The 27,160-nt window shown below is 42.8% G+C and overlaps 1 protein-coding gene across 1 annotated transcript in view; it reads right to left on the bottom strand.

Moving 5' to 3' along the window:
- Window positions 1-26,497, bottom strand: part of LOC121862343 — a 57,099-nt gene extending 30,602 nt beyond the window's left edge. Inside the window, exons 1-2 of the mRNA XM_042360564.1 lie at window positions 25,820-26,497; window positions 1,512-1,707 (exon numbers count right to left, since the gene is read on the bottom strand). Of these exons, the coding sequence (XP_042216498.1) occupies window positions 1,512-1,707; window positions 25,820-26,014 (391 nt within the window). The 5' untranslated portion in view covers window positions 26,015-26,497. The remainder of the gene's footprint in view (window positions 1-1,511; window positions 1,708-25,819) is intronic.
- Window positions 26,498-27,160: the final 663 nt, after the last annotated feature.

Here is a 27,160-nt window from a genome sequence, read left to right as displayed (position 1 = left end):
GATAACCATGATGTTTCCTCATCAGCCAGTGAATCACATAACATTATGCGCCAGTTAATTAATTTAGATAATCAGCTGTTTCACATGTAGAGCTGAATAAGCGTGTTTCACAATCATGTCGAACGGACACTATATATGGAGCTAAATTAACCACAGCAAAAACCATATTCTTCAGCAGTCGACCAACTCTCTCTGTCAGCGGTTTGGTGACGTCACTGTTGACACACGACATACTCTGCTGTCTTGGCAAGTTGTTGATAAATGCAACCCAGTAAGCCTAAGCTGTACACCATTACTGTATTGCTCATGCCAAGTAAGTTACCTGACATGTGGATGTATTTAAGGGTTGTCACCATGATCCATGGGTTTAATGGGCTTTATTAGTACAGTAGAGGCATTGGCTGGGCACATTTCTTGTTTGTGAACTTATGTGTTACAAAACAATGGCGTCATTGTCACGTTACTGATGCGTTCACTTGAGCACTTCTTTGCTATGGTCCTGGCTCACTCTTCCTCATTTACTATTTTAAATATTCGCTCAACTTGAACACTTGGATGAGGTTCAGGTCCTCCAACAAATACACAACCATACACGTGCTGACTCACCCACACATGAGGTCCCTGGCGCTGGGGTGTGGAATGCCCTCTTTCCTTCTTTCACTTCAAACATGTATTTCACTTCATCGATCAGTCGTGCGACGTTGGTCTTAATTAGAAAAAAAAAGTACTGGTACTTAATGGGGTTGTTATTAGAACTTATGGGTTAATATATCATACACAAAGGGTTCTCATGATTCATGGGTTAATTATTAAACTCAAGGGTTTGTGATGACCCATGGGCAATATCATTACACTCACCAAGTTGTTGTGATACATAAACGTAATCTGCGCATTCAGAGGTTTCATCAGGACCCACGCACTGGTCATCGTACTTCAAGGATATGAGGTGTGCTCTCATATTTTAAGTCAACAATATAAAGTTTAACGTAAGAATTTCTGAGGTCAGAGGTCAGGGACTGAATTCACTCCGTGTAACACCTCGTAATCATCGTACTGAAGGGAGTCAATTGTCTTACTCGTGGGGTTAAATTACCGACTTTACTATATCTCAGCCAGGACGTAAAAGGATCTTGCTCTGACACCTAAATTATCGTTCTTAAGGGGAGAACTTATCGTACACCGTCCATTAAATCATCGCTGTTGAGAGGTGTAGTATCTTACTCTAGACACAATATTATCTACAAAAGACTTGTAAAAATCGCATACCAAATATGTAATTGTTGTAATCCATCGGTGAAATATTTCAATTAAAAGACACGAATTTTTAGTACCAATTATCAATTCATACCACTATGTTATTATTAATCAATCCCGCTATTTATCAAACTGTGCCTTACATTATCAATTCGTTCCTCTTTGCACAACGCAGTATATCATTATTCCTCAGAAAAAAATAATCCCAGGCAGGAGATAGACGCCAGGAAGAGGCTGATACCAGACACATGACTTACCTGGAGGACTGTCCACCTGGAGGAGGCAGGTGTGAAGGCAGCCGTTGAAGCAACAGGCGCGCCCCTGTGAACACTGGTGGTGGTGGAGACAGGCGGGGGCGCTGCACATCTCTCTTTCGAAGGGTTTCATCGGGGGCGGGCACTGGGGATCATCCACAGCCTCGCCCACAGGGATTCCCTCGCTAGACTCTGTGTGCTGCAGGGGAGGAGGAGGCCACGGTCAACTGCTCCCTCGTTATCCTCTCTCCTTACATACTATTTTATACTTTATTATGTGCATTATTATTATAATCTATAGTCCATAATCTCTTACTTTACATGAAAATATTTTCAGTCATGACAGTATTAACTAAAAATATCAGACTGTTACATAGCTATTCCAAAAGAATAGAAATGATTTTATACTCAAACTGGATTAAGCGCCGTCAAAATAAGCAGAAGCCAGGAGCTGTTGATACACACTCAGGGGAGACCCTTGTACAGGGGGGTGGTTAAAGGTTACTCTATACAGTATAACTAAAATCTTCTCCTCTCACAGCTATCTAGATATAAGAACACATTTACGTACAGATAATAATAAATACGGAAGAGGAGAAGAACACAGCAGAAAGAGAAGGTACACCAGATTAATGTACTGCTGTAAATGTCAAAGAACTAAAAACCAAACTCCTTCCTTGCTCTTCACCTCACGCCAAAGTCACCAGTTAAGCCGTTCTTACCTCCAGCCACCCTCTGACACCTCTTATGCAAAAGCCTCACAACACAGTAATTATCTGTTAGGTATTAAGTTATTGTCACATCGTCCAAGTTTATATGGAAAACCTAATCATGAGGTTTCAAACGCAGCCCCTATGTTGTGAACGGTTATTCTCCGAGGATGGTGTGAGCGGCAGTACCGGTACACTCCCATTGAAAACATAACTTTAGCTTCCCCTATTCCGCCGACTACACAGGCGTGAATTTTTGTTTTCAATATAGGGTTTATATGACCCAGTATTCAGGATTAATTTATTTTCACTTTCTGGGTTTATTTAGCTTTAATTTTAGGATTATGTTGTCTGACGTATTATTTTTCTTTTTGATTCACACTGGATAAAATGGGATATCATGCTAAACTGAAGAGCGACTAGGAGTAATTAAAGAGAGAGAGAGATCTGAGTACGGCTGTGGGTTGAGTGTAAGGTGAGTTTGTTTAGTTTTTTTTTAACACTTTTTTTTTACATAACAAAGAGAAGTGTTGTGATGTACGATAATAATCTACAGCTTGTGATGGCTGGACGACGACGTATATTTTCCCTGATAATAACCTGTTTAAACACAGCAGACAGAGGCGTGGGCCAGCAGACAGGGGCGTGGGGTAGCAGACAGGGTGTGGGCCAGCTGACAGGGGCGTGGGGCAGCAGACAGGGCGTGGGACAGCAGACATAGGTGAAGGGCAGGAGGCAGGGGTGTGGGGCAGGAGGCAGGGGTGTGGGGCAGGAGGCAGGGGTGTGGGGCAGGAGGCAGGGGTGTGGGGCAGGAGGCAGGGGTGTGGGGCAGGAGGCAGGGGTGTGGGGTGGAGGCAGGGGGTGTGGGGTGGGAGGCAGGGTGTGGGGGCAGGGGTGTGGGGCAGGAGGCAGGGGTGTGGGGCAGGGAGGCAGGGGGTGTAGGGCAGGAGGCAGGGGTGTAGGGCAGGAGGCAGGGGTATGAGATAGGGTTAAGAGGCAGCAGACAGGGGCATGTAAATTGGATGATGTAATACTGACATTATTGATGTCCGCCATCTCTCTGTTGTACCTGACGGGAGACAAGAGAGTTGTTCTCTCATTACCAGTGAGGTAGTGTGGGGGAAACTGATACTGTGAACCTCTCAGAATCTCTCTCTGGACGAGGTCACACGCACGCACATCTGTGTTACTCTGGGACCTGAGAACCTAAAGCTCGCAAGATGAATATTCCTTGTATGTGATGCTCTATCTATTTAAGTTAGAGTTCACTGTACAGGTATTTGTGCATTTGTTAAGTTATTTATTTAACGTCATATTTATCTTCGGGCTTCAGTTAACTAGTTAGGCACACTCTTATATCTTCATTTACTACCATACGAGTCAGGTCACAAAAAAATCATTGATCAAGGTCAAACTTCTGGACGTCTTGGTGTGCACTCTGATGAGTACTGTCAGGTGCTGTTCATTCTATCATCACTCATTATCTCTCAGTTTTATGACAAGGGCGGGGAGGGGGTCGTGTTTATCTGCTTTACGGGCTTATCGAAAAAGAATGCCCAGACTTTTAATAAAACAATGAAAATCTAGGTTTTGTCCACAATCCTGTTTGTGTTTGTCTGTGTGTGAACTATAGATACCACAATATGGTTTATCTATTTTCATAACAGTTTGGAGGGTTGGTGAGAGTACAGCGTATTGATGGAGGAAGTGCGTCAAAGGTGAAGGTCAGTGATGGAGGCCGGAGAGCACCCAACGCTACCTTGCACAGGATGTAAGGGGGTGCCCAATAAACTAGCCCCCTCCGGGGCACTTTAAAAATCTAAATCTACGAGTGACAGATTTTTGTGAGACTCAACAGAAAGGTCGGCTGTTAAGCACATCAGCTCCATCCATGTACACTTATCCGTCATATAGGGTGGAATAAAGTATTTCGAGTTGGTTGAGCTGGATCTTACAACTGCGTGTACTGCACAGTATGTTACATTACTCGGTGCGGTTTTGAGATTTTTGATTTATGGAGATTGTGGGTGACATGTGTAAAGGGTTAAAAGATTGATGATTATTTTATTCATAATTTTTATAAAAACATAATCTAGTGAGGCCTGGCAGACCTGTGTGTGTGGGCGTGTTGATGACGTCACAAGGTTGCCTGACGTCAGAGCCAAGGAGCAAAACTGAGTTAAGATATCAAAACATCATTATCTAGAGCACAGAGAAAGTAAACAAAAATCAAAATAATATTCTACATACCGGTATTTGTTTGTCATACTACTTTTCTTATTAATAATATTATGTCAAGGGTTTCATTTCGACTCATACATTGTTAGATTTCTTTAATTATATCGTGAACAATTTACAAAACCGAAAAACTCACGACTCCCACTTATCAGTTGCTTGTAAGTAGATAATTAAATAGCTAGTTAATTATCATGTACAATGAAAACAAAAGTCGTGTCGTGAAATTTGGTGAAAACATATGCCGAAGGCTAAACTTTTGGAGCGCTCTGCCTTGTGGTAGGGGGCTGTCATAATGTTTTACGAGTTATATTTAATCTTCGGACAAAACTGCGACACGACTTTTGTCCTTGATTGTAATACACCAACTATTATGAGTCACCGCGAGCCTAAAATAATATGTCACCTCGCTGAATATAATACAGTAAGTCGTGTTTAATAGAGCTGGTGGAGGGAGGTGAGGACTCAATACTTTACTATACCCCAACATAATTAATCATCCTGGGAGAAACAAAAATGTGTCGGGCGGTCGCTGCTGGTTACTATAATGAAGAGCTAGTAGTGACAGGCAGCCCCTACCACTTTCACCAAGGCAGGAGCGGTGCTGACCTGCCCTGAGGACCACTGACTAACCCAGCTATCTCTCTCGCTCTGTCACGTACGTCTCTCTCTCTCTCTCTCTCTCTCTCTCTCTCTCTCTCTCTCTCTCTCTCTCTCTCACACACTCTGCGTAATAGTTTTGCTCGAGTATTTTATTTCCATTAGATCTACTGAAATAAATCAAAACACATCTTATACAACAATAAGATGACAGAGTGGCAACGAATGAAAGAAAACGTGTATGCAGGTTTGTTTTTGCTTCCCCTCACATACATTAGTGAAAAGAAGAGCATAGATTCCTTTAAAATATATAAATATAAATTCTCACATTACGTCAGTTAATGTTCGTCAGTCGTCTTGCCTCACACAGTTCGTACCCCTTCACTAAACAGTGTTGTGTTCACCTCGCTCGACAGCATTGATTCACCATTCACCACCGCAGCCTCACTGTCGTTGTCACCACAAATCCACACTATAAACACCATCAATCCATTTAACCGATACTTACCAAAACCTATACAAACTTAACTATCAGATAACACAATTATATTTGCTTGTTTAACTACGAAGAATAAATATTATTACACTTGGGGTAATATACATTCATCTTTTTTAGTCTTCACCGAATTTCTGGTTGGCGTGCCATCGTGCCTTGAAACTACACGGTGTACACAAAGCTTCTTGATGTTTGTGTTTACAGAGTTTCCCCGTGGAAAATATATATGTAAAATATCAGTTTGTACTCCATTATTTACTGCACACGACAATATTCTTTATCATGTTATTTAGACTTGTATGCATTTGAAACAAGAACGGATCATGGGTGTTCTTTATAATTACTGTACACACCAACTCGCTCGCGTCTATAACATCAGGAACGGATGCAAGTGTGTGTAAGGAAATATATAAATTTAGATCAGAGACTTTAAACTTAATAATGAAAGACTATAAGCTGAGTCATGCAGATTACATACGGACAATACACTTTTGTGATCTGAATAATATTTTCAGTAATCGTGTTTTTTAACATGTATAATAATAACCTGGGTCAATCACTTATGACTGAAAATATGATATTGATTTCACGGCCAACATACCAAACCACCTAGAGTGTTCCTATTGGTTCTGAAAAGGACCAATAATCTTCTGTTATTAAATGAATGATACTGGGGGCGAAAACAGTCACCCTGAGACAGCCTCCTTCACACTACAACCCAAGGCGGATCTCAGCGGCCAATTCCAGCCCACTGCAGCTGTACATTAATATTAACTTTCTTGACTAGATAAAGAAAATCGTAGTTTTGAAATCGTTACAGACAACACTTCAAAAGGCGTCTCAATGAATAATTGTGCTTAAAGACTAGTAACTGTTCTGTGGTCTGCCTGTGTGTCGTGAGGTAACCCAGCTATGGGATATGCTGTTCTAAGTTTCGCTACTAGTTACAACGATCACTGACGTTCTTGATTACCTGAGGGATACACCTGCCCTAAACTATATACCGTTTAAATTAGTGTCTGGGGAATGAGCAAAAAGGATACACTGAAAATGAATTAACGTATAATGAACATATAATGGATTTACCTTGGCTATCCATCAATTGACTTTCTCTTTCCCATTGTTTGTATACCTGATCTGTCTATGTACAGGCTGAATCAATATCAACTCGTAAGGCGATTTTTATCTATGTATCTATCTGTCTATCCATCTGTCTATCTTTCTATCTGTCTAAGTTGTGATCATTACCTCACTATGTCACCATCTCCATGGATGTCGTCGTCACCTACCATTGTGTATGTGTGTGTGTGTAACCATTAACGTTGACCAGACTTATATCAGAGAGAGAGAGAGAGAGAGAGACTACTAAGAGCAGGGTTCAGATTCTCAGAAATTCTCCGTAACTGGTGATGTGAGGACGTAGCTGACTGGGTCCTTCTCACTGCCATAATTACGATGGCCTAGAAATTGTTCCCGCCACTGAACTATAATTGGACTGCCTACTGTACATCCTCTCCTGCGGTACGAAGGGGAAATAAATCTTAGGAGTCCTTGCGAATTAGAAGCAAAGGGTTTGTTGTTGCTCACTGTGGCGTGGCTGGTGGTGGTGGAGGAGAGAGAGAGAGAGGGACCGAGGGTGCTGGCGGAGTCCGCTAGCGGCCTGGTATACCACCTGCCTCTTGCCTTCTGACACCTCGCACCCCAAGACTACCACCTCCCCTCCCCCTCATCTCTCTGGTTCTGGTTATCCCCCTCCCCCTTACTAGTCACAGAAACCCCTTACCCCCTTCTCCTTCCTACTGATTAAAGACTCCCCTCGCCCCCTTCCTCTCCTCTTTACCCTCCCCTCCCCCCGCGCACAACAACGCGTCAATGGTATTGAATTTCGACTTCTTTAGCGAGTTACAATGGCGGATTTTTAGCAACCAATAGTTTAGTCTGGCAGTGTCGACGAGGTGAGGAGGAGGAGACATAACCAAACTAAGTGTCGTTAGAGTTTAACATAAACAAACGACGATATTCAATAATACTATCGGAATATATATATATATATATATATATATATATATATATATATATATATATATATATATATATATATATATATATATATATATATATATATATGTATATACATTATTATTATGGTGGCGTACACATAGACAGTGGTATAGATTTACATAATGGGGTGGCGTTCCTGTGCATCACTTGAATTTTGCCGCGAATAGCAGCTAGTTTATTGCGCACCCCATACTCATCCTGTGTGCGGTAGCGCACAAAGGTTTACAGAGCAGAGGCCATAAAGAGTGTTAATCAATCTCCGGTAGTCAGGATAATGTGGTGTTGAATGTTAAGAGTATTTCTAGTATGGCAACACTGTTTAGTTCTGTATATAGGTGTTTGTTTAGCTATCTAAATGTCACATGTGGATACAGTCTTAGTATATCAGCTGTCTTGCCATCAGAGATAAAGTGCTGTGCCATTGCATATACTGTACAGTGTGCTTGGATCTGTCCCTATATGGTTCTATTTTTTCGCAGTTCTAAACGTAGTGTTGGAACAGGACACATGTCTGGCCGTACACTTTAATTCAATTTTGTTTACATCTGCTTGAGGGACAATGCAAGCAAACAAGTGCAAATGGGCATTAGTCAACCCATTGTCTACCATGATGAGATGTATCAAGTAAAACATGTACAGTATATGGAATAAGGTACACGACAACTAGACTACAGGATGTTGCAACCTGCGAAGCTGACATAATTTTAAGAGCTCCGACTTTCTTTAGCTTTCACACGTCTGGAGAAGCAGTGCACTCTCCTGGGATGACTTTTCCTCGGGCTGGTGAAAGCATAGTGAAAGTCTGCTGTACCATACCAGAAAAGAGCTATCTCTGCACTGGTTTGTATTATAAACACAAACACACACGTAGACAAGCACACATGCACAAAGACACACACATGCACACACACACGCAAACACATGGGCTGGCTTAAAAATAAACCCTTTGAGTGTGATGACTTAACTCTTTGAAACGATGACTTTCACCCTTGAATACGATGAATTAACTCTTTTAAGTAAAACGACTTAACCCCTTGAGTAAGATGGCTTAATCGCCTGTGGACGATGACTTTGCCCTTTGAGTACGATGGTTTAATCTCTTGAATGTGAAGACTTGACCTCTTGAGTACGATAACTTACGTCCTTGTGTTCGAGAGTTTAACCAGTAAACAATACATGCTCTCGCACATCCGGGAGCTTCTGCTTGACAACAACAGGCAGCCGCGAGAGAGACAGGAAACAAACGCTTAGTAACGCCAGTGTTATCTGTTGTCAACACGGGCTTTATTTTGCCTTCTGAACTAAGATGACAAAATACTATATTGCTTGGGGGTTTCTAGTAACATGGCTGACAAGTAACGCAGCTGGCAAATAACACGGCTGGTAAAGGAAAGTTGATAATTCTTTTTATGACAGTGAAGGGAGAAGGAAAATGCATGTAATGGAGGAGTTAGTGGTCAATAAAACCATTATGGCCTGATAATGTGTGGCCCATACGACAACACTGGCTCTGATGCTACGTCTTAGTTTCCCACTCCCGTTATGATGGTGCGCGATGCTGGGAATCCTGTGACATCATCGCGAAAGTATGTATAGAAACAACAATTTGTCCTTAATGTACGACATAAAACTTCCATACGTACGATCACAGTTTTAACCTCCATGGGGCGATAATTTCACAAGCCCAGCTTTTAGATCTTTCAATTTGGGATATAGATTCGCCTTTGAATGGAGAATTGCTCTCAATTCTCTTGAGAGTACTGTAGTCGCAACAGTGCCCAGAGTGGAGACACAGGAGCGCGTCTGTCTTATTATATGTCAGGTCTACAAGAGTCTCTCTACATATACGATGTGTCAGCCGTCTCAAGTGGGTTGATTTGACCCAATCATAAAGCGACGGGAAGAGGGAGAATGGGAGGGTCATAGCTCGAGCCAAAAGAGTGAAGACACACTATTATTAATACGACCCTTCTTGTGAGACCTAATGTGAGTGCGTTGTTAAATATCAGAGTATTACATCACAGTAAACTATTTACGTCAGTGAAATGTTAGACTATATTAGTTAGGTGATAATTCTGCTAGAATACATAACTTACATCAGAGATTAAAAAAGTTGGCAAAATGATGTTTGCCGCCACCACCACTCACACTATCACTGTCATTACCACCACCACTCACAATATCACCATCACTACCACCACCATCGCACCACCACACACATATACCGCCGCTCGCCACTAAGGCCAGATAAGCTAAGTGGAACACATGCAAATGACGCAATGAGGCGAGCTAGCACCCTACACCCTACTGTATGTAATACTTGCTATCACCCTCGCACCCTCCCTAGCTACCACCACCATCATCATCACCACCACCCCCATACTCACCCTCCCTAGCTACCACCATCATCATCACCACCACCCCCATACTCACCCTCCCTAGCTACCACCACCATCATCACCACACCACCTCACCCTCCCTAGCATACCACTCATCATCATCCACCACCCCATACTCACCCTCCCTAGCTACACCATCATCATCACCCCATACTCACCTCTAGCTACAACCATCATCATCACCACCACCCCATTCACCTCCTAAGCTTTGTGTCATCTACCACCACCCCCATACTCACCCTCCGTAGCTACCACCATCATCATCATCACCACCCCCACACCCACCCTCCCTAGTCGCCGCCCTTCATAACCATCATCATCAACACCTCCCCCTCCTTAAGTACCACCACCACCCTTCCCAACTAGTGTACCATCACCACCACCTCTCATACCATCAATGAAGGCAGAAGATGGTGTCCACAAATATTTCGTTACGTCAGCGTAAAACATAAGAACATAAGAATGGAGGAAACTGCAGCGGGCCAATTGGCCCATACTGGTTAGTCCCGTTTACACCCAACCCCTATCGCTCATGTATCCATTCAACCGTTTGAAACTATCCAGCGTATTTGAGTTAATGATGATATTTGGTAACTTGTTCCACTCGTCCACTACTCTATTTCCAAAACAATGTTTACCTATTTCGCGCCTAAATCTAAATTTGTATAATTTAAAACCATTTTTACGAGTTCGCTCCTGGCTGGATAGTTTGAGTACCTTTGTTATATCACCCTTGTTTAACCCTGACTTCCATTTATACACCTTGATCATATCGTCCCTCACGCTACGTCTCTCGGGGGAGTGCAAATTAAGATGCTTTAACCTGTCTCTGTACTCAAGGTTCTTAATGCCCGGGATTAGTCTTGTCATTCTCCTCTGAATTCTTTCTAAGGATTCTATATCCATCCTGTAGTACGGTGACCAGACCTGAACTGCGTAATCCAAGTGAGGTCTCACAAGCGCTAGATATAGTTTTAGGATAACCTCGCTAGTCTTGTAACTAACACTCCTTTGTATGAACCCAAGTACTTCATTAGCCTTGTTTCGAGCAAATGCACATTGTTGACTTGGTTTAAGATTCTTACTTCTCTTTACTGTTAAATCTTTCTCACTGTCGGGTTTCTCTATAACAACGTTGTTTATCTGATATCTGGTTTCTCTGTTTACTTCTCCTAGACTAAGTATACTTTACATTTGTCCACATTCAATTTCATCTGCCATTTTTCAGACCATTCGAAAAACTTGTTTAGATCTTCCTGTAGTTTTGCGGAATCCACGTCAGATTTAATTACACGCCCTATTTTAATGTCGTCAACAAATTTACTTATGTTGCTGTCTACGCCTATATTTATGTCGTGTATGTATATAATAAATAATAATGGTCCAAGTACTGAGCCTTGGGGTACTCCACTAGTGACGTTGCCCCAATCGAATTTAGTGCCGTTAATGCCCACTCGCTGTTCCCTGCCCTGTAACCTCACCCTAATCCATTTCAGAATATCTCCTCCAATTCCACGAGCCTCCACTTTTCATATAAGTCTTTCGTGGGGGACTCTGTCGAAGGCTTTGCTAAAGTCGAGGTATATCACATCATAATCGTGTCCGTCATACGCTGATTTGAAAACAGTTGAAAAGAATGTTAATAGATTTGCCAGACATGAACGCCCACTTGTGAAGCCATGTTGGGAGTTATTGATCAACTTGTGCTTCTCCAGGTGATTTCGAATAGTGTTTGAAATATTGCTTCCAGCAATTTGCCTACAATCGGGACCTAGTGATTTATTAGGCTTTAGCTTGTCTATCTGCTTACTAACATCGTTACTAGTCACTACTCTCTCGCTTAATCTATTTTCTTCACTATCTCTGTATATAGTCGGCACCTCGGGTATCATGTTTAAATTTTCGGTGGTGAAAACTGTTGAAAAATAAATGATTGACTAAATGTCTTTCTGTTGTTAAGCTTACAGGCCTGGTGGGAAGTACCGAAAGATCATTACCCTTCAACATATTAACAAGACTACAACTACTACTACTTTTTTTTTTCAAATGGCCTCCAGCCTCCCCCAATAGCCATACCTTCGCCACCATTTTATTACCTTAATATTAAATATCCTAGTACATAAGTAGCTATCCTAGCTGTGTTGAGTTAGTTGAGCCGCAGATCTATGCGGCATTCAGTGACTGTAGCCTCATAGTCAATATCTGCAACTGTTGTCGGCTTTGGGGCCGATCCTCGGCAGAGCAAAGCCGACCTAAGGAGAGAGAAGGACAGTCGACATCTCATCCAGGCTGTAACATAACTTCTGGGCAGCTGCTTCTGTTCGGATATCACCTCCGCGAGTCTGGCGTAGAAGCATCTTGCACTTGGTCCCATCCCACCAGAGGTTGTGAACACAAGAAGAGTGAAGCTGCCTTGATCAACGTTCTGAATTCTCTCCCCATATGCCCTTATCTTGTCGTTCTCGTTCCTCCTGAGTGCAGCATCGAGAGCTAAGTTACGGTGACATGCGGCTATGGGATCAAAAATCCTGATGTCGTCGACTACTACTACTACTACTCATATTATTCTCTTAAAACGAGTCAATATTTCAATTGTTTCATCAGGTAAGACAATAATGACAACGATAACATTAATACCTCTATGTCACACCTTAACACTCACGTCTTCATTTACTTCGAGGAAATAAATCTAACTGGAATTAATAATATTTTCATAGGTGATGAACCATAAACGTTTTTGGAACTATAAATGAATTTTAAAGGAATCAATTTGTATATGTACAATTTTATAAGACGCCCAAGTTTTATATTTCCCTTCATTATATATTTATTATTGCCGATTAGTCCCCGGCCTCAGCAAGGAACCCTATACCCGTATACTTGGCTATAAGCATCTGATGCTCACCTTGGTTGATGTGCCTTACAGTTTACCATTGTTTGTATACCTGCACTGATTAGGTACATTGTTTGTAAACATGCGCTGTCTGTGTATACTGTTTACCTACATTGATTTTATACATGCTGAATTGTATACCTGCACTGTCTTATGGCTTATGCATACTAAATCAATGTAAAATGTATGGCGGTTTTACCGAATTATCTATCTATCTGTCTGTCTGTCTGTCTGTCTGTCTGTCTGTCTGTCTGTCTGTCTACCTCTCAAGTGTTTTGTTGATTACAGTATGTATAGGAGGAAGGAGTCTGACCTTGCATAGTCTAAGTTTGTCTTTGATGACTTCAGTTGTCTGTCAGTGGTGTGATTAACGTAGTGGAAGGTCGTCGTAACCAGACCACCATAACAGTAGTGTAACAACTATGGATATTAAACATACATAATGACCCTTCACTTTCGTGCAATAAACGGCAGATTTCCAAAGTTTGTGTTTTGGAGTATATATGTACGATATACAGAAGTTACAAACATAAATGTTCCGTATTTGAACGTTCAAACTATATGAACTCAGCCAAGCTCACAAGAATGGAAAAAATAAATATTCAAATATTTGTAGTTTCGTCGCTTGTCGTACACAGCCCGTCAGTCCAGTGACGTCATAGTGTTTACAAAATGACCAAGCCAGTATCATGGGCAGGAGGAGCGCACGTAACTATCTTACACCAAGCATTATTAACACGGAGGATGAGAACTCTGGTATAACTATATAAAGTAAATTGTGATTACATGGAAAAGAATGCAAGAATGTACCCCCACCCCCAAAAAATGAATGTAGGTGAAAGAATCCTCAGTATTATGACAAGGACGAAAATATACTTTACTTAAATAAATTAGAAGAAACATATTCAAGAAGCACATTTCCTCAAAATGTCCTTCATAACGTGGTGGTGTGGCCGACAACAGTGTGTGAACCACCTCAGGAAAACTTACAGACTCATTCCATGATTTCTCTCTATAGTTGGTGGCGTGACAACAGTGCAGGGAAGTACGTCCACCGCACAACACCACAGATTCCCACACGACCTCACGACAATTTTTCCTCCTACCTGGGAAAATATAAGCTGTACCTGTGGCACTCACTCGGGTAGTGATAACAAGACAGTGGTGAGAACGGCGTTGATATCTTAGCGAGAATATACTTCAACTAAAGGAGTTCTCTTATCATCAGTTTCCAGGGAAAATAGATTTGACAATCGTCAAGGCCCTGAGACCACGACCGTATGTTGTGTCCAGATCCTCAGAGGTTCATAGGGCGATATTATACAGAACCTCGTCTAGTCATAACTGAGGATACTACGATGCAACTGACTGGTGCACGTAAGATGAACGGTAACGCATGTATCTCCCAACATTATGTCATGGGTTCGAGTCCTGGTTCGGGCACACGTGGGATGGGTGTTATCTAGTGTGACCCTACAAAATATCACAGGTTTTCCCTAGATATTCCGGTTTCTTCCTGCACTAACACTGGACAATAAAGTTCATAACAAAGTAGCAAAGAACAGACCAACCACTCGAATGGCTAGTAAATTGATAAGTGGTGAAATGATAAAACAAGTTACAAAATAATAATAATTAACGGTTTATTGAAAAAGTTCTGCAGCCCGAAGACTGAAAATATGCATTGGACAAAAATGACTTACTACATACAAAGACATGGGGTGGGTGGGTCGTTTAACAAAAGTTTTCATTACTGAAAGGAGAAGGAACGTGAATTGAACATACAAATTATTATAGTTTACAGTTGATGGCCCGGTGTGTGTGTGTGTGTGTGTGTGTGTGTGTGTGTGTGTGTGTTTCGATGCATGTGTGCATTTATGTGTATGTATGTTTCTGTGAGTGTGTGTGTGTTTTAGAGCATGTGTGTGTTTCTGTGCATGTCTGTGTTTCTGTGCATGTATGTTTCTTTGCATGTGTGTGTTCCTGAGTATGTGTGTGCTGCTGTATATGCGTGTGTTCCTGAGTATGTGTGTGTTCCTGAGTATGTGTGTGCTCCTGAGTATGTGTGTGTTCCTGAGTATGTGTGTGCTCCTGTATGTGTGTGCTCCTGAGTATGTGTGTGTTCCTGAGTATGTGTGTGTTCCTGAGTATGTGTGTGTTCCTGAGTATGTGTGTGCTCCTGTATGTGTGTGCTCCTGAGTATGTGTGTGTTCCTGAGTATGTGTGTGTTCCTGAGTATGTGTGTGCTCCTGAGCACTGTATGTGTGAGTTCCTGAGTATGTGTGTGTTCCTGAGTATGTGTGTGCTCCTGTATGTGTGTGCATTTATGTTTCTCTGCCCATGTTTGTTTCTATGTACAGTATATGTGTGTTACTGTGTGTTTGTATATGCGAATTTATGTACTGTACAGGGTGGTCCAAAAGTACCATCATGGCCAAATGAACATGGCCTCTTAATGGTCGTTGTGAAGGCCGTTGACTGTACATCTGATTCAGTGTACTTATTTTCAGTACATTACTGAACATGTGTTTATAAATGTGTGCGTGTGTGTTTCTTTATATGAATTCTTGCAATTTTCTGTATACTGTACGTATTAGCATGCATATTGGTGTACAGTGTACGTATTTATTTCTGTGTACGTACGAGTGTACAGTATGTGTGTGCGAAATTACTGAGCATTCTCTCTTATATACAAGTATAAATATAGTAGAATGTAAAATTAGTATAATATAAATGCATTAAATACATGATTAAAGAGAGAGAGAGAGAGAGAGTGAGAGAGAGAGAGAGAGAGAGAGAGAGAGAGGACACGTCACACACATTGACAGACCTAAGGTAAGTACAATTGTATTTCGAGACAGAAAGCTGGTGTGAGTATTTTTATAGATATGTTGTGGCACTTTTACAACTGACTGTAGTACCATACCGCACGAGCTGTATCAACCAACTGTTGTACCATACTGCACTAACTGCATCAACTGACTGTTGTACCATACTGCACTAGCTGTATCAACTGACTGTTGTACCATACTGCACTAGCTGCATCAACTGTCTGTTGTACCATACTGCACTAGCTGTATCAACTGACTGTTGTACCATACTGCACTAGCTGTATCAACTGACTGTAGTACCATATTGCACTAGCTGCATCAACTGACTGTTGTACCATACTGCACTAGCTGTATCAACTGACTGTAGTACCATGCTGCACTAGCTGCATCAACTGACTGTTGTACCATACTGCACTAGCTGTATCAACTGACTGTAGTACCATACTGCACTAGCTGCATCAACTGACTGTAGTACCATATTGCACTAGCTGCATCAACTGACTGTTGTACCATACTGCACTAGCTGTATCAACTGACTGTAGTACCATATTGCACTAGCTGCATCAACTGACTGTTGTACCATACTGCACTAGCTGTATCAACTGACTGTTGTACCATACTGCACTAGCTGTATCAACTGACTGTAGCACCATACTGCACTAGCTGCATCAACTGACTGTTGTACCATACTGCACTAGCTGTATCAACTGACTGTTGTACCATACTGCACTAGCTGCATCAACTGTCTGTTGTACCATACTGCACTAGCTGCATCAACTGACTGTAGTACCATATTGCACTAGCTGCATCAACTGACTGTTGTACCATACTGCACTAGCTGCTTCAACTGACTGTTGTACCATACTGCACTAGCTGTATCAACTGACTGTTGTACCATACTGCACTAGCTGCATCAACTGACTGTAGTACCATATTGCACTAGCTGCATCAACTGACTGTAGCACCATACTGCACTAGCTGTATCAACTGACTGTTGTACCATACTGCACTAGCTGCTTCAACTGACTGTTGTACCATACTGCACTAGCTGCATCAACTGACTGTTGTACCATACTGCACTAGCTGTATCAACTGACTGTTGTACCATACTGCACTAGCTGCATCAACTGACTGTAGTACCATATTGCACTAGCTGCATCAACTGACTGTAGCACCATACTGCATAGCTGTATCCAACTGACTGTAGTATACTGCACTGGCTGTATCCAACTGGCTGGTACCATACTGCACTAGCTGTATCAACTGACTGTAGTACCATACCGCACAGCGAGCTGTATCAACTGAGCTGTAGTACCATACTGGCTGTATCAACTGACTGTTGTACCATACTGCAGGAGCTGTATCCAACTGACTGTGGTACCATACTGCGCACAGCTGTATCAACCCGGCTGTAGTGCATACTGCGCCTAGCTGTATCAACTGACTATAGTACCATACCGCACAGGCTGTATCAATTGACTGTAATGCCATACTGCACCACTGGCTGTATCAACTGACTGTTGTACCATACTGCACTAGCTGTATCAACTGACTGTTGTACCATACTGCACTAGCTGCATCAACTGTCTGTTGTACCATACTGCACTAGCTGCATCAACTGACTGTTGTACCATACTGCACTAGCTGCATCAACTGACTGTTGTACCATACTGCACTAGCTGCTTCAACTGACTGTTGTACCATACTGCACTAGCTGTATCAACTGACTGTTGTACCATACTGCACTAGCTGCATCAACTGACTGTTGCACCATACTGCACTAGCTGCATCAACTGACTGTTGTACCATACTGCACTAGCTGCTTCAACTGACTGTTGTACCATACTGCACTAGCTGCATCAACTGTCTGTTGTACCATACTGCACTAGCTGCTTCAACTGACTGTTGTACCATACTGCACTAGCAGCATCAACTGACTGTTGTACCATACTGCACTAGCTGCATCAACTGCTGTTGTACTATACTCTAAGCTGACTGTTGTACCATACGTACCGCTGACTAGCAGCATCAACTGACTGTTGTACCATACTGCACTAGCTGCATCAACTGACTGTTGTACCATACTGCACTAGCAGCATCAACTGACTGTTGTACCATACTGCACTAGCTGCATCAACTGACTGTTGTACAGTACCATACTGCACTAGCTGCATCAACCAACTGTTGCACCATACTGCAATAGCAGCAACAACCGTTTGTTGCACCATACTGCACTAGCAGCAACAACTGACTGTTGTACCATACTGTACTTGCAGCATCAACTGACTGCTGTACCATAGTGCACTAGCTGCATCAACTGTCTGTTGTACCATACTGCACTAGCTGCATCAACCAACTGGTGCACCATACTGCAATAGCTAGCTGTATCAACTGACTGTTGTACGATACTGCGCTAGCTAGTTGTATCAACTGACTGTTGTACGATACTGCACTAGATAGCTGTATCAACTGTCGTATTATTTATAAAGATTGCATGTTAGCTTTACATTTCTTTGTTCTCCCAGTCAGATGTGGGTTTGTTTACACGCCGCCCCCTTCCATCTCGCGGTAGCCACCTCGTCCCCGCTCCCCAGGCTGCTCACGTGTGTACCCAATATCACCCAAATATCAACGTCCCAAGCCCCAGTGGAAAATCCATGTCTGGATGATATACGTAAAAAACAATAACAAACTGGCATTCAAACTAAGACAATGTAAAAAATTAACGGGTAAATGGAGTTTTTTAACACTCACCACAGAACAAAGCTGGTGGTAAATGGTGGCGCAGGGTGAGTCAGTTACCGGGGGAGGTGGGCAGTTGTTTCTACAATGTTTTTCATGGGAAATATTATCTCTAATAATAATTAACAAACTGGAACACCTCCAGATCAAACAGGTACTTATATCCCCACGCCACTACCCACGATCCATACGTCGACACACTTCCGGCAATTAGACAAAATACACCATTAAACTTTGCAAGAGTTTTCCAGAAAAGCGCCTTGATCAGGGGTTCATTCCTGCTAAAATCAGACATATAGGTACTGTAGTTAGACGATAGCTTTTTCTCAATTCGCCGAAGTCGCGTAGACAGTGACGTTATAGAATCTATATAGAGAGTACTGTAAGTGTAGACGAGGTGGAGGTAGCGTGCGGATCGGTAAATTGCAGATTTGTAAATTGTAAATAGAGAAAAAACTTCCATTAAATAAATATGTTTCTGGGGCACTTTGCAAGGAAGTGGCTCTAAAATAAGCGAGGGTTACTGTCCTGGTTACTATTGCCCCCAGAATTACCACCAAACTTTCTTCTCAGTTAATGATAAATTTCAACCTACAGTAGGCATTAAACTCTTGACTCCTCGTAAAGAACAGAAGCACTATCATACCCGAGGACTTCTGAACGTAGTTAAGGATGCTTCTTACCGAGGTTCATCCAGGGCTGTTTTTCTTCTTGTATATTAAGGCTGTAACGCTCTCTGTGTCGGTGATGCCTCAGATTTCTTACTACGCAGGATCAATGAACACTGAGGCCGGGTACTGGCCACCTCCACTACCAGGGTACTGACCGCCAGTGTGTGTTGGTCAATGGTCAATACTGTAGGAAATTGATAAGAAATAAGCCAAAGACTATTGAGGTATATATATATATATATATATATATATATATATATATATATATATATATATATATATATATATATATATATATATATATATAATATGAAACTCTCAGGTGCAGTCTGTACTCACCCTGAAGATGTGAATTACACGAAAGCGCTTTGGGAACTTCCTTCTTTCCTTGTGTTATCAGCATATACCTAGATCATGCACTTACAGTGATTTACTTGCATATATATATATATATATATATATATATATATATATATATATATATATATATATATATATATATATATATATATATATATATATATATATATATATTACACGCAGTATTACAGTTGTGGTGTTACGGATTTGCTTACGCACTGTATTCATTTATATCTTCCTTTGTTTTCACTATATTTTTCACTGATACGAGAAACTGAAAGTGAACAAGAAGAAGATTGTGCGACAGGTAGATTACCTCGTACTGTACGTTAGCATTGGAGACAACAATACACTCATGGGCAGTGTTTTATCAGCCACGCCTGATACTTTGTTCAGCAGCTTAATATACACACTGTTACTTGTTCTGTGTATTCCTTTACTCAGGCCTCAGAGATATACACCTGGAGGAGTGTATACCTGGTGGTGGAGAAAATAGCAAATGATGGATGAAGGTTATCGCCCGGCAGTTGATGATTAAGGAATTTGTGGTATTTCCTGTTGAAGGAATAGGGATGCGTTACACAGCTCTAAGGTACTCAAGATTCCTACAAAGAATTCTAAGACCTAAACTAAAACACAGAAATAACGTCGAAAAATAATGTCACAGTTACAGTGAAACTCGATCGTATAACCAACCTAGCGTTGACGGCGGCGTTATGTTATTACTGCGCTTCGATAACTTATAGTAAGTACTCAAGTGCGTAACGCAGTTATTAATCACACTAGTCCATCAAAAATTAACTAGCTACGGTCACTTACCAGTTACCATCATGTAGGGAAAAACTTACGGTACTGTACTGTTGCTGACCTTTGGGAAATTGTCAATAATATTTTTTCTGATCACCTGATGATTAACCACCCTAAACCTAACCTAGTATGAGGGTTGTACGTGAGAGTAACAACGTCTGCCCTATAAGACTCACATGAACCCTCCCATCTATGGTGACTCATGAGCCCTCCCATCAATGGTGACTCATGAGCCCTCCCATCAATGGTGACTCATGAGCCCTCCCATCAATGGTGACTCATGAGCCCTCCCATCTATTGTGACTCATGAGCCCTCCCATCTATGGTGACTCGTGAGCCCTCCCATCTATGGTGACTCATGAGCCCTCCCATCTATGGTGACTCGTAGCCCTCCCATCTATGGTGACTCATGAGCCCTCCCATCTATGGTGACTCATGAGCCCTCCCATCTATGGTGACTCATGAGCCCTCCCATCTATGGTGATTCACACAGACCCTCCCGGCCATGGTGACTCATACGGACCCACCTGGCCATGGTGACTCACATAGACCCACCCGGCCGTGGTGACTCACACGGACCCACCTGGCCATGGTAACTCACATAGACCCACCCGGCTATGGTAACTCACACCAGGGATGGAGACGAAGCCAAGCCTCCGGCTCCGAAGCCGAAGTCACTAGAATGTCCCGAGCCAGACATGTCCAAAAATCACGGCTTCCAGAAGCCGAAGCCGGCTTTCGCCTCATAAAACATAAGCACACACAAAGAGCACCCTTACTAAGTTTAACAGAACAATAACTATGTACTGTAGTCTACGAATATATTGTAAGTGATACGGAGATGAACGATCTTCCTTCGTGGTGATCATCGACACAAAAGCGACACTTAAGTTACTATATATGTGATCTTGGGGGCGATGGTAGGGGTGATGGCAGCATGTTCGTATAGAGTAACTCAAGTAGTTAGAAATGCCAGACGTAGCTATAATACAAATAAGCTCCAGTCAGCATCAAGCGACGGTAAGAAAACCTGGAATGTCACAAATACTATTCAGAACAGGAACACTCAGCCTTTGGCCCCCCACTCAGCTTTTATGACAAATGATTCAGTTGTAACGGAACCCTCCCCCATTGCCAACCACTTCAATGAATATTTCATTAATGTTAGCAAAAATCTTGCAGAGAGCATCCCTAAACACCACGAGAAATTTAGAGCCTACCTGCAAAACAGACAGCAAAATGAGCTGTTCTTATCCCCTGTCTCAGCAGATGAATTACTGGCTATCATAAAAATGTCCAAAGATGCAGCAGCAGGCGAAGACAATATACCAATGAGCATCATTAAGAAAGTAGCCCACTTATTACTACCTGTTCTCCTACACATTTGTAACTCCTCCTTCACTAGTGGTGTCTTTCTGGATAAACTGAAAATTGCTAAAGTTCACCCAGCATATAAAAAATCTGGGGACAAAGGTCTCTTCAAGAATTACCGCCCATATCAGTCCTCCCAGCTAGCATGTAGTAGACTAAATTCCTTCTGCAATGCCAATAACATCTTTACAGACTCCCAGTTTGGCTTTAGAGCTAGAAGGTCGACTGAGAGTGCTCTGCTATCCTTTACTAATGACATCTTAAATTCCTTTGATGACAGTCAATTCACAGTCGGAATATTCTTGGACCTCTCTAAAGCCTTCGATACTGTCGACCATACCATCCTCCCTTCAAAGCTTAAATATTACGGCGTTAGGGGCCTGTCCCACAATTGGTTTACCTCATATCTGTCCAACAGGATGCAGTATGTCTGCTAAAATAATCACCAATCTGACTCCTCGCCAATCTTGTATGGCGTTCCCCAAGGTTCCTCCATTCTCGGTCCAGTACTGTTTTTGTTGTACGTAAACGACATAGTTCACGCCAGCACACTCATAAAATGCAACTTATTTGCAGACGATAGTAATCTCTATGCCAGCATCTCAGACATCCATTCCTTGATGAGAACTATGAACACCTACTATATTTACAATACAAGTACCTGCTTTTATTGTACCATCAAAACCGTTTTATCGGACATTATCATGTAAATAGATAAGAAATTACCATTGCAATAAACATAATTGCCAACTAGACAATCCTGACAGCTCTGTCCTCTTGTTCAACCTTATTACTGTACAACCCATGTGGTACTGGTTCCCCATTATACTTATGTTTTTCAATTTCACTAATTTATGTATATATAAAAAAAAAAAAAAAATAATATATAAATAAAATAAATAAATAATGAAGTGATAACCGTGGTAACATTCTGAGATGTTCTTATTACCACCATGCTATTGTACTATTCCAGATGATACTAAATGTTACATAATACTTCCTTGAGATAAATGTATAGTATATATCAGGTGCCTAAAAGAGAGCTCAGGTTCTCAACTGGCTCAGCCATGTTAATATTGTTATTATTATCCACTCTGTGTCTGTGTTTTTCTGGCTAAATACACGGTTTCAATTAAATTAAATTCAATTCAATACAACGTGAGGACACAGGGTGGGTGCTCGGTGCATGCGACAGTTGGCCCTCTGCCATAGCGTCATCAGGGACACAAGTTTGTTCTGTTTCCCCCCGTGGCACCCGCCAGCTCTCTCTGGGAAACATAAACACAAGAGAGGCTATATTACGCACTAAATAATATGTCATTTGCAGGCGCCAAAAACACATGTTAACGCGTGCCAAAACTGTGCCGTCTGCTGTCAACCTCTGAGTAAACAAACCTGCCGACCAGCCGGGGTCGATAACCCAGGACTCACCCTACCCTCTTCCTTTCCTGATGAATAGTCATGTGTTCGCTTACATAGCTACCGCAGCCAGGCGACCACTGCCAAGGGCGGGTCAGCTGCACTGTATTTCTTGCCAAGGAAACTGAGCAGTGTGTAATGGAGAAATGTTGGGTTGCGTCACACTTAGCACATGAACTCGTTCAGGATCATGCTGCAATGTTCCCACATGGACTGTGTGAACGCGGTTGATAGAAACAGAGCACAATACGACAGAGAGACAGTCAGGCTGCTTTACTTTACCAAGACATAAAACGAGATAAATGCAAGATTATGTGCTACGTAAATGACTAAACACCATCAGTTTGCATGCACATCAGTGAGCAGGTCTCGTGCAGTGCCAGGCTTCTGAAGAAAGAACTACGAGAAGAAAGTGTGCGGTCATTCAACAAAGACCAACTTTGGGGTCAGGGGTCAGCCTTAGTCGAAAACGCATACTGCACGAGTGAACGCCGCCTCCCTTCTTACACTCGGGCTGAATCTATCATCAATTACTTCGTGGTTCCTATCCTCTATGACGTGGCTGAGTTGTTCCCTATTCTCTGTGACGTGGCTGAGTTGTTCCCTATCCTCTGTGACGTGGCTGAGTTGTTCCCTATTCTCTGTGACGTGGCTGAGTTGTTCCCTATCCTCTGTGACGTGGCTGAGTTGTTCCCTATTCTCTGTGACGTGGCTGAGTTGTTCCCAATCCTCAGTGTCAAGAGCTATTCTCTATCCTCAGTGACTTACCTAGAGCTGCTACCTATCCTTAGTTGTTTGACAAGAGCGATTCCATATCGTCAGTGAAATGGCTGATTGGCTGGGTTGTTTCCTATCCTCGGTTTCAAGAGTTGTTTCCTATTCTTAGTGGTGGCTTGGGTAGAGCGCTTTCCTATCTTCAGTGACTTGACAAGAGCTGTTTTCTACCCTTTGTGACTTGGCAACACTGTGTTAGTCTAAAAACCCTTTTCTGGTAGCACTGAGTCAGACACTGGCCAAGGGCGACTGGGTATTTTTTTCCCCAGGCTGAAGGATGACGCACTAGCCCACACCTGGCCCGGACGAACACCCGGCTATATGTGAAAGTGAAACGAATACTCAAGGCAATAGGCACTTAACCCTTAATTATCGGAATAAAAGTAGCGACGAAAAGTATTGGTTCATTGATGGGTAATGAGCTGTCACTGTTTGTCCTAGTAATTCACCAGGTGAGTGTATGGTGAACGTGTTGACCAGGTGAGTGTGTGTGATGGAAGCGTTGACCAGGTAAGTGTGTGTGGTGGACACGTTGACCAGGTGAGTGTGTGGTGGACACGTTGACCCGGTGAGGGTGTGGGGGACGCATTGACCAGGTGAGTGTGTGGTGGACGTGTTGACTAGGTGAGTGTGTGGTGGTCGTGTTGACCAGGTGAGTGTGTGGTGGACGTGTTGACCAGGTGAGTGTGTGGTGGTCGTGTTGACCAGGTGAGTGTGTGGTGGTCGTTGACCAGGTGAGTGTGTGGTGGACGTGTTGACCAGGTGAGTGTATGGTGAACGTGTTGACCAGGTGAGTGTGTGTGATGGAAGCGTTGACCAGGTAAGTGTGTGTGGTGGACACGTTGACCAGGTGAGTGTGTGGTGGACACGTTGACCCGGTGAGGGTGTGGGGGACGCATTGACCAGGTGAGTGTGTGGTGGACGTGTTGACTAGGTGAGTGTGTGGTGAACGTGTTGACTAGGTGAGTGTGTGGTGGACGTGTTGACCAAGTAGTTCCCTTTACTAAACATGTGAGTTTATTCCTTGAGTCTCTTTACCTCTTTCCCTAAATTGACAGACAAGCGCAATGTTAGTGTACAATATATGTGCGTGCGAGTGAGTGAGTGTGTGTGTGTGTGTGTGTGTGTGCGTGCGTGCGTGCGCGAGTGTGTGTGTGCGCGAGTGTGTGTGTGTGTGTGTGTGTGTGACGAAGTTCAGCCTATTAAAACCTACTAAAGCGACTGATCTCGATTTTATATATTCAGACTTTGTGTTTTACTACAAGAATCGTGACATCAAATATAAGGGTTCACTTAATTAAGGGGTCATGTCAGAGGTTCAGAATTGGAATGACATTGATTTATAGGTTCCGTGACTACAAACGTCTTCCTTGTTTACATACACAAGTTCCAAACACATTAATGTGAACCTCTGATCGGAATAGTGAGAATAAAGGCCAAGGGGTTAGTTTTTTTGCAATAGAAAACGTGTGGGGAATAACTCGTGTTGTCTTGCAGTGCTGGGAGAAAAACTTTGATTATAAATGTAGATTGTAACCCAAATATAACTTTAAGCTGTCCCACATACTTATAAGATGTTGATTATAGTGACTGTAACAATAATATCATTGTCTGCCACACACACACACACACACACACACATCCACTTGCAGGTCACCAGTCATGCTTAAATCACAGTTATAGGCCAAGTATAATTTGTGGTTGTTTGTTAACTGCGCGGATAGAGAAGTACAAAGTTCATAATATAAGAGTCTACACACTTTTCATAAATGCACGGATAAAAATTACACTGGAGCTTATATTACACTACAAATTAATAAAAAAGAGACAGTACACGATACAATGGATACAGTAGATAGGATAGAGTACAAAGGACATACACAAGACGCATAAGTAAGGCACTAGTGACCAAGGTTGGCGTGGTGTGTCAGTCAGTACTCACCCTGACAGGCGTGGGCAGCGTGGCATGGCGGATTCGTCTGCGCCGGAGCCGGAGCTCTCTGCGAGTGTCGTGGCGGTGATGGTCGTGGCCATGGTCGTTCTGACGTTTGAGTACACTCCTCCGACGGGCGTCAGCCTGCGGGACCATCACCATCAGCACCAGCAACAACAGCAGGAAACCGCGAATCAGCAACATGTTAGCACCAACAACGGCAAGCTTCCCAAGGCTCCTGTCCTCTCACGCGTCCTTCCTCACACCTCTCTTGGTAGTTTCCCTCATCAGCAGGCAACATACATCATGTGGAAAACCCGCATCGAAGTGGAGAGAATGTATGGATGAATTACTGTTACTGCCTCCACACACTCACACCGGCACTCCCCCCAACACAACTTAACCAAACGTTTGAGGAATATTGAAAAGGCGATAAAGTTTTATCCAACAAATGTTGAAATGATAGTTAGCGTCACAGAATCTACACCAGGACACGTCGAAATATCATCACTTTGAATTATGTTAGTTGACGAGAACAAGCGAAGTGAAGAAGTAGGTGTTGGACACGTGGCGAGTGATAAACGGTATGGTGAGGCAGCGAGGCACCCGTACTACGCGGTGTCTAGCAGCAGACTGGACGATATTGACACTGGGAACCCTTGCGGCAGCCCCCTAGTGGTGGTGACTCACACTGGCCGCAATATTGTGCACCTCGGTAATACCCACCACTGTTGTACACCCCAGTAGTACCTACCACTGTTGTACACCCCAGTACTACCTACCACTGCTGTACACCCCAGTAGTACCTACCACTGTTGTACACCACAGCAGTACCTACCACTGTTGTACACCTCAGTAGTACCTACCACTGTTGTACACCCCAGTAGTACCTACCACTGTTGTACACGCCATTAGTAACTACCACTGTTGTACACCCCAGTAGTACCTACCACTGTTGTACACCCCAGTAGTACCTACCACTGTTGTACACCCCAGTAGTACCTACCACTGTACTACCCTGCTCTACGCCTCCAGTAGTACCCTACCACTGTTAGCCACACTTTAATAGTACTTACCACTGTTGTACACTCAGTGGTACCTACCCACTGTGCTGCACCCCAGTAGTACCCTACCCAACCTTGTACGCCTCAGTAGTACCTACCAATGTTGTGCACCCTAATACTACCTACCACTGTTGTACACCCCAGTAGTATCTACCACTGTTGTACACCCCAGTGAACCTACACTGTATGCCACCACAGTAGTACCCACCACTGTTGTACACATCAGTAGGTATTCCACCACTGTTGTTACACCCCAGTAGTACCTACCAATGTTGACACACCACAG

Source organism: Homarus americanus, unplaced genomic scaffold (genome assembly GCF_018991925.1).
Source record: "Homarus americanus isolate GMGI-L3 unplaced genomic scaffold, GMGI_Hamer_2.0 scaffold31037, whole genome shotgun sequence".
Lineage (NCBI taxonomy): Eukaryota > Metazoa > Arthropoda > Malacostraca > Decapoda > Nephropidae > Homarus > Homarus americanus.
Note: the sequence above shows the minus strand (reverse complement) of the source record. Positions and strands in the feature narration are given on the sequence as shown.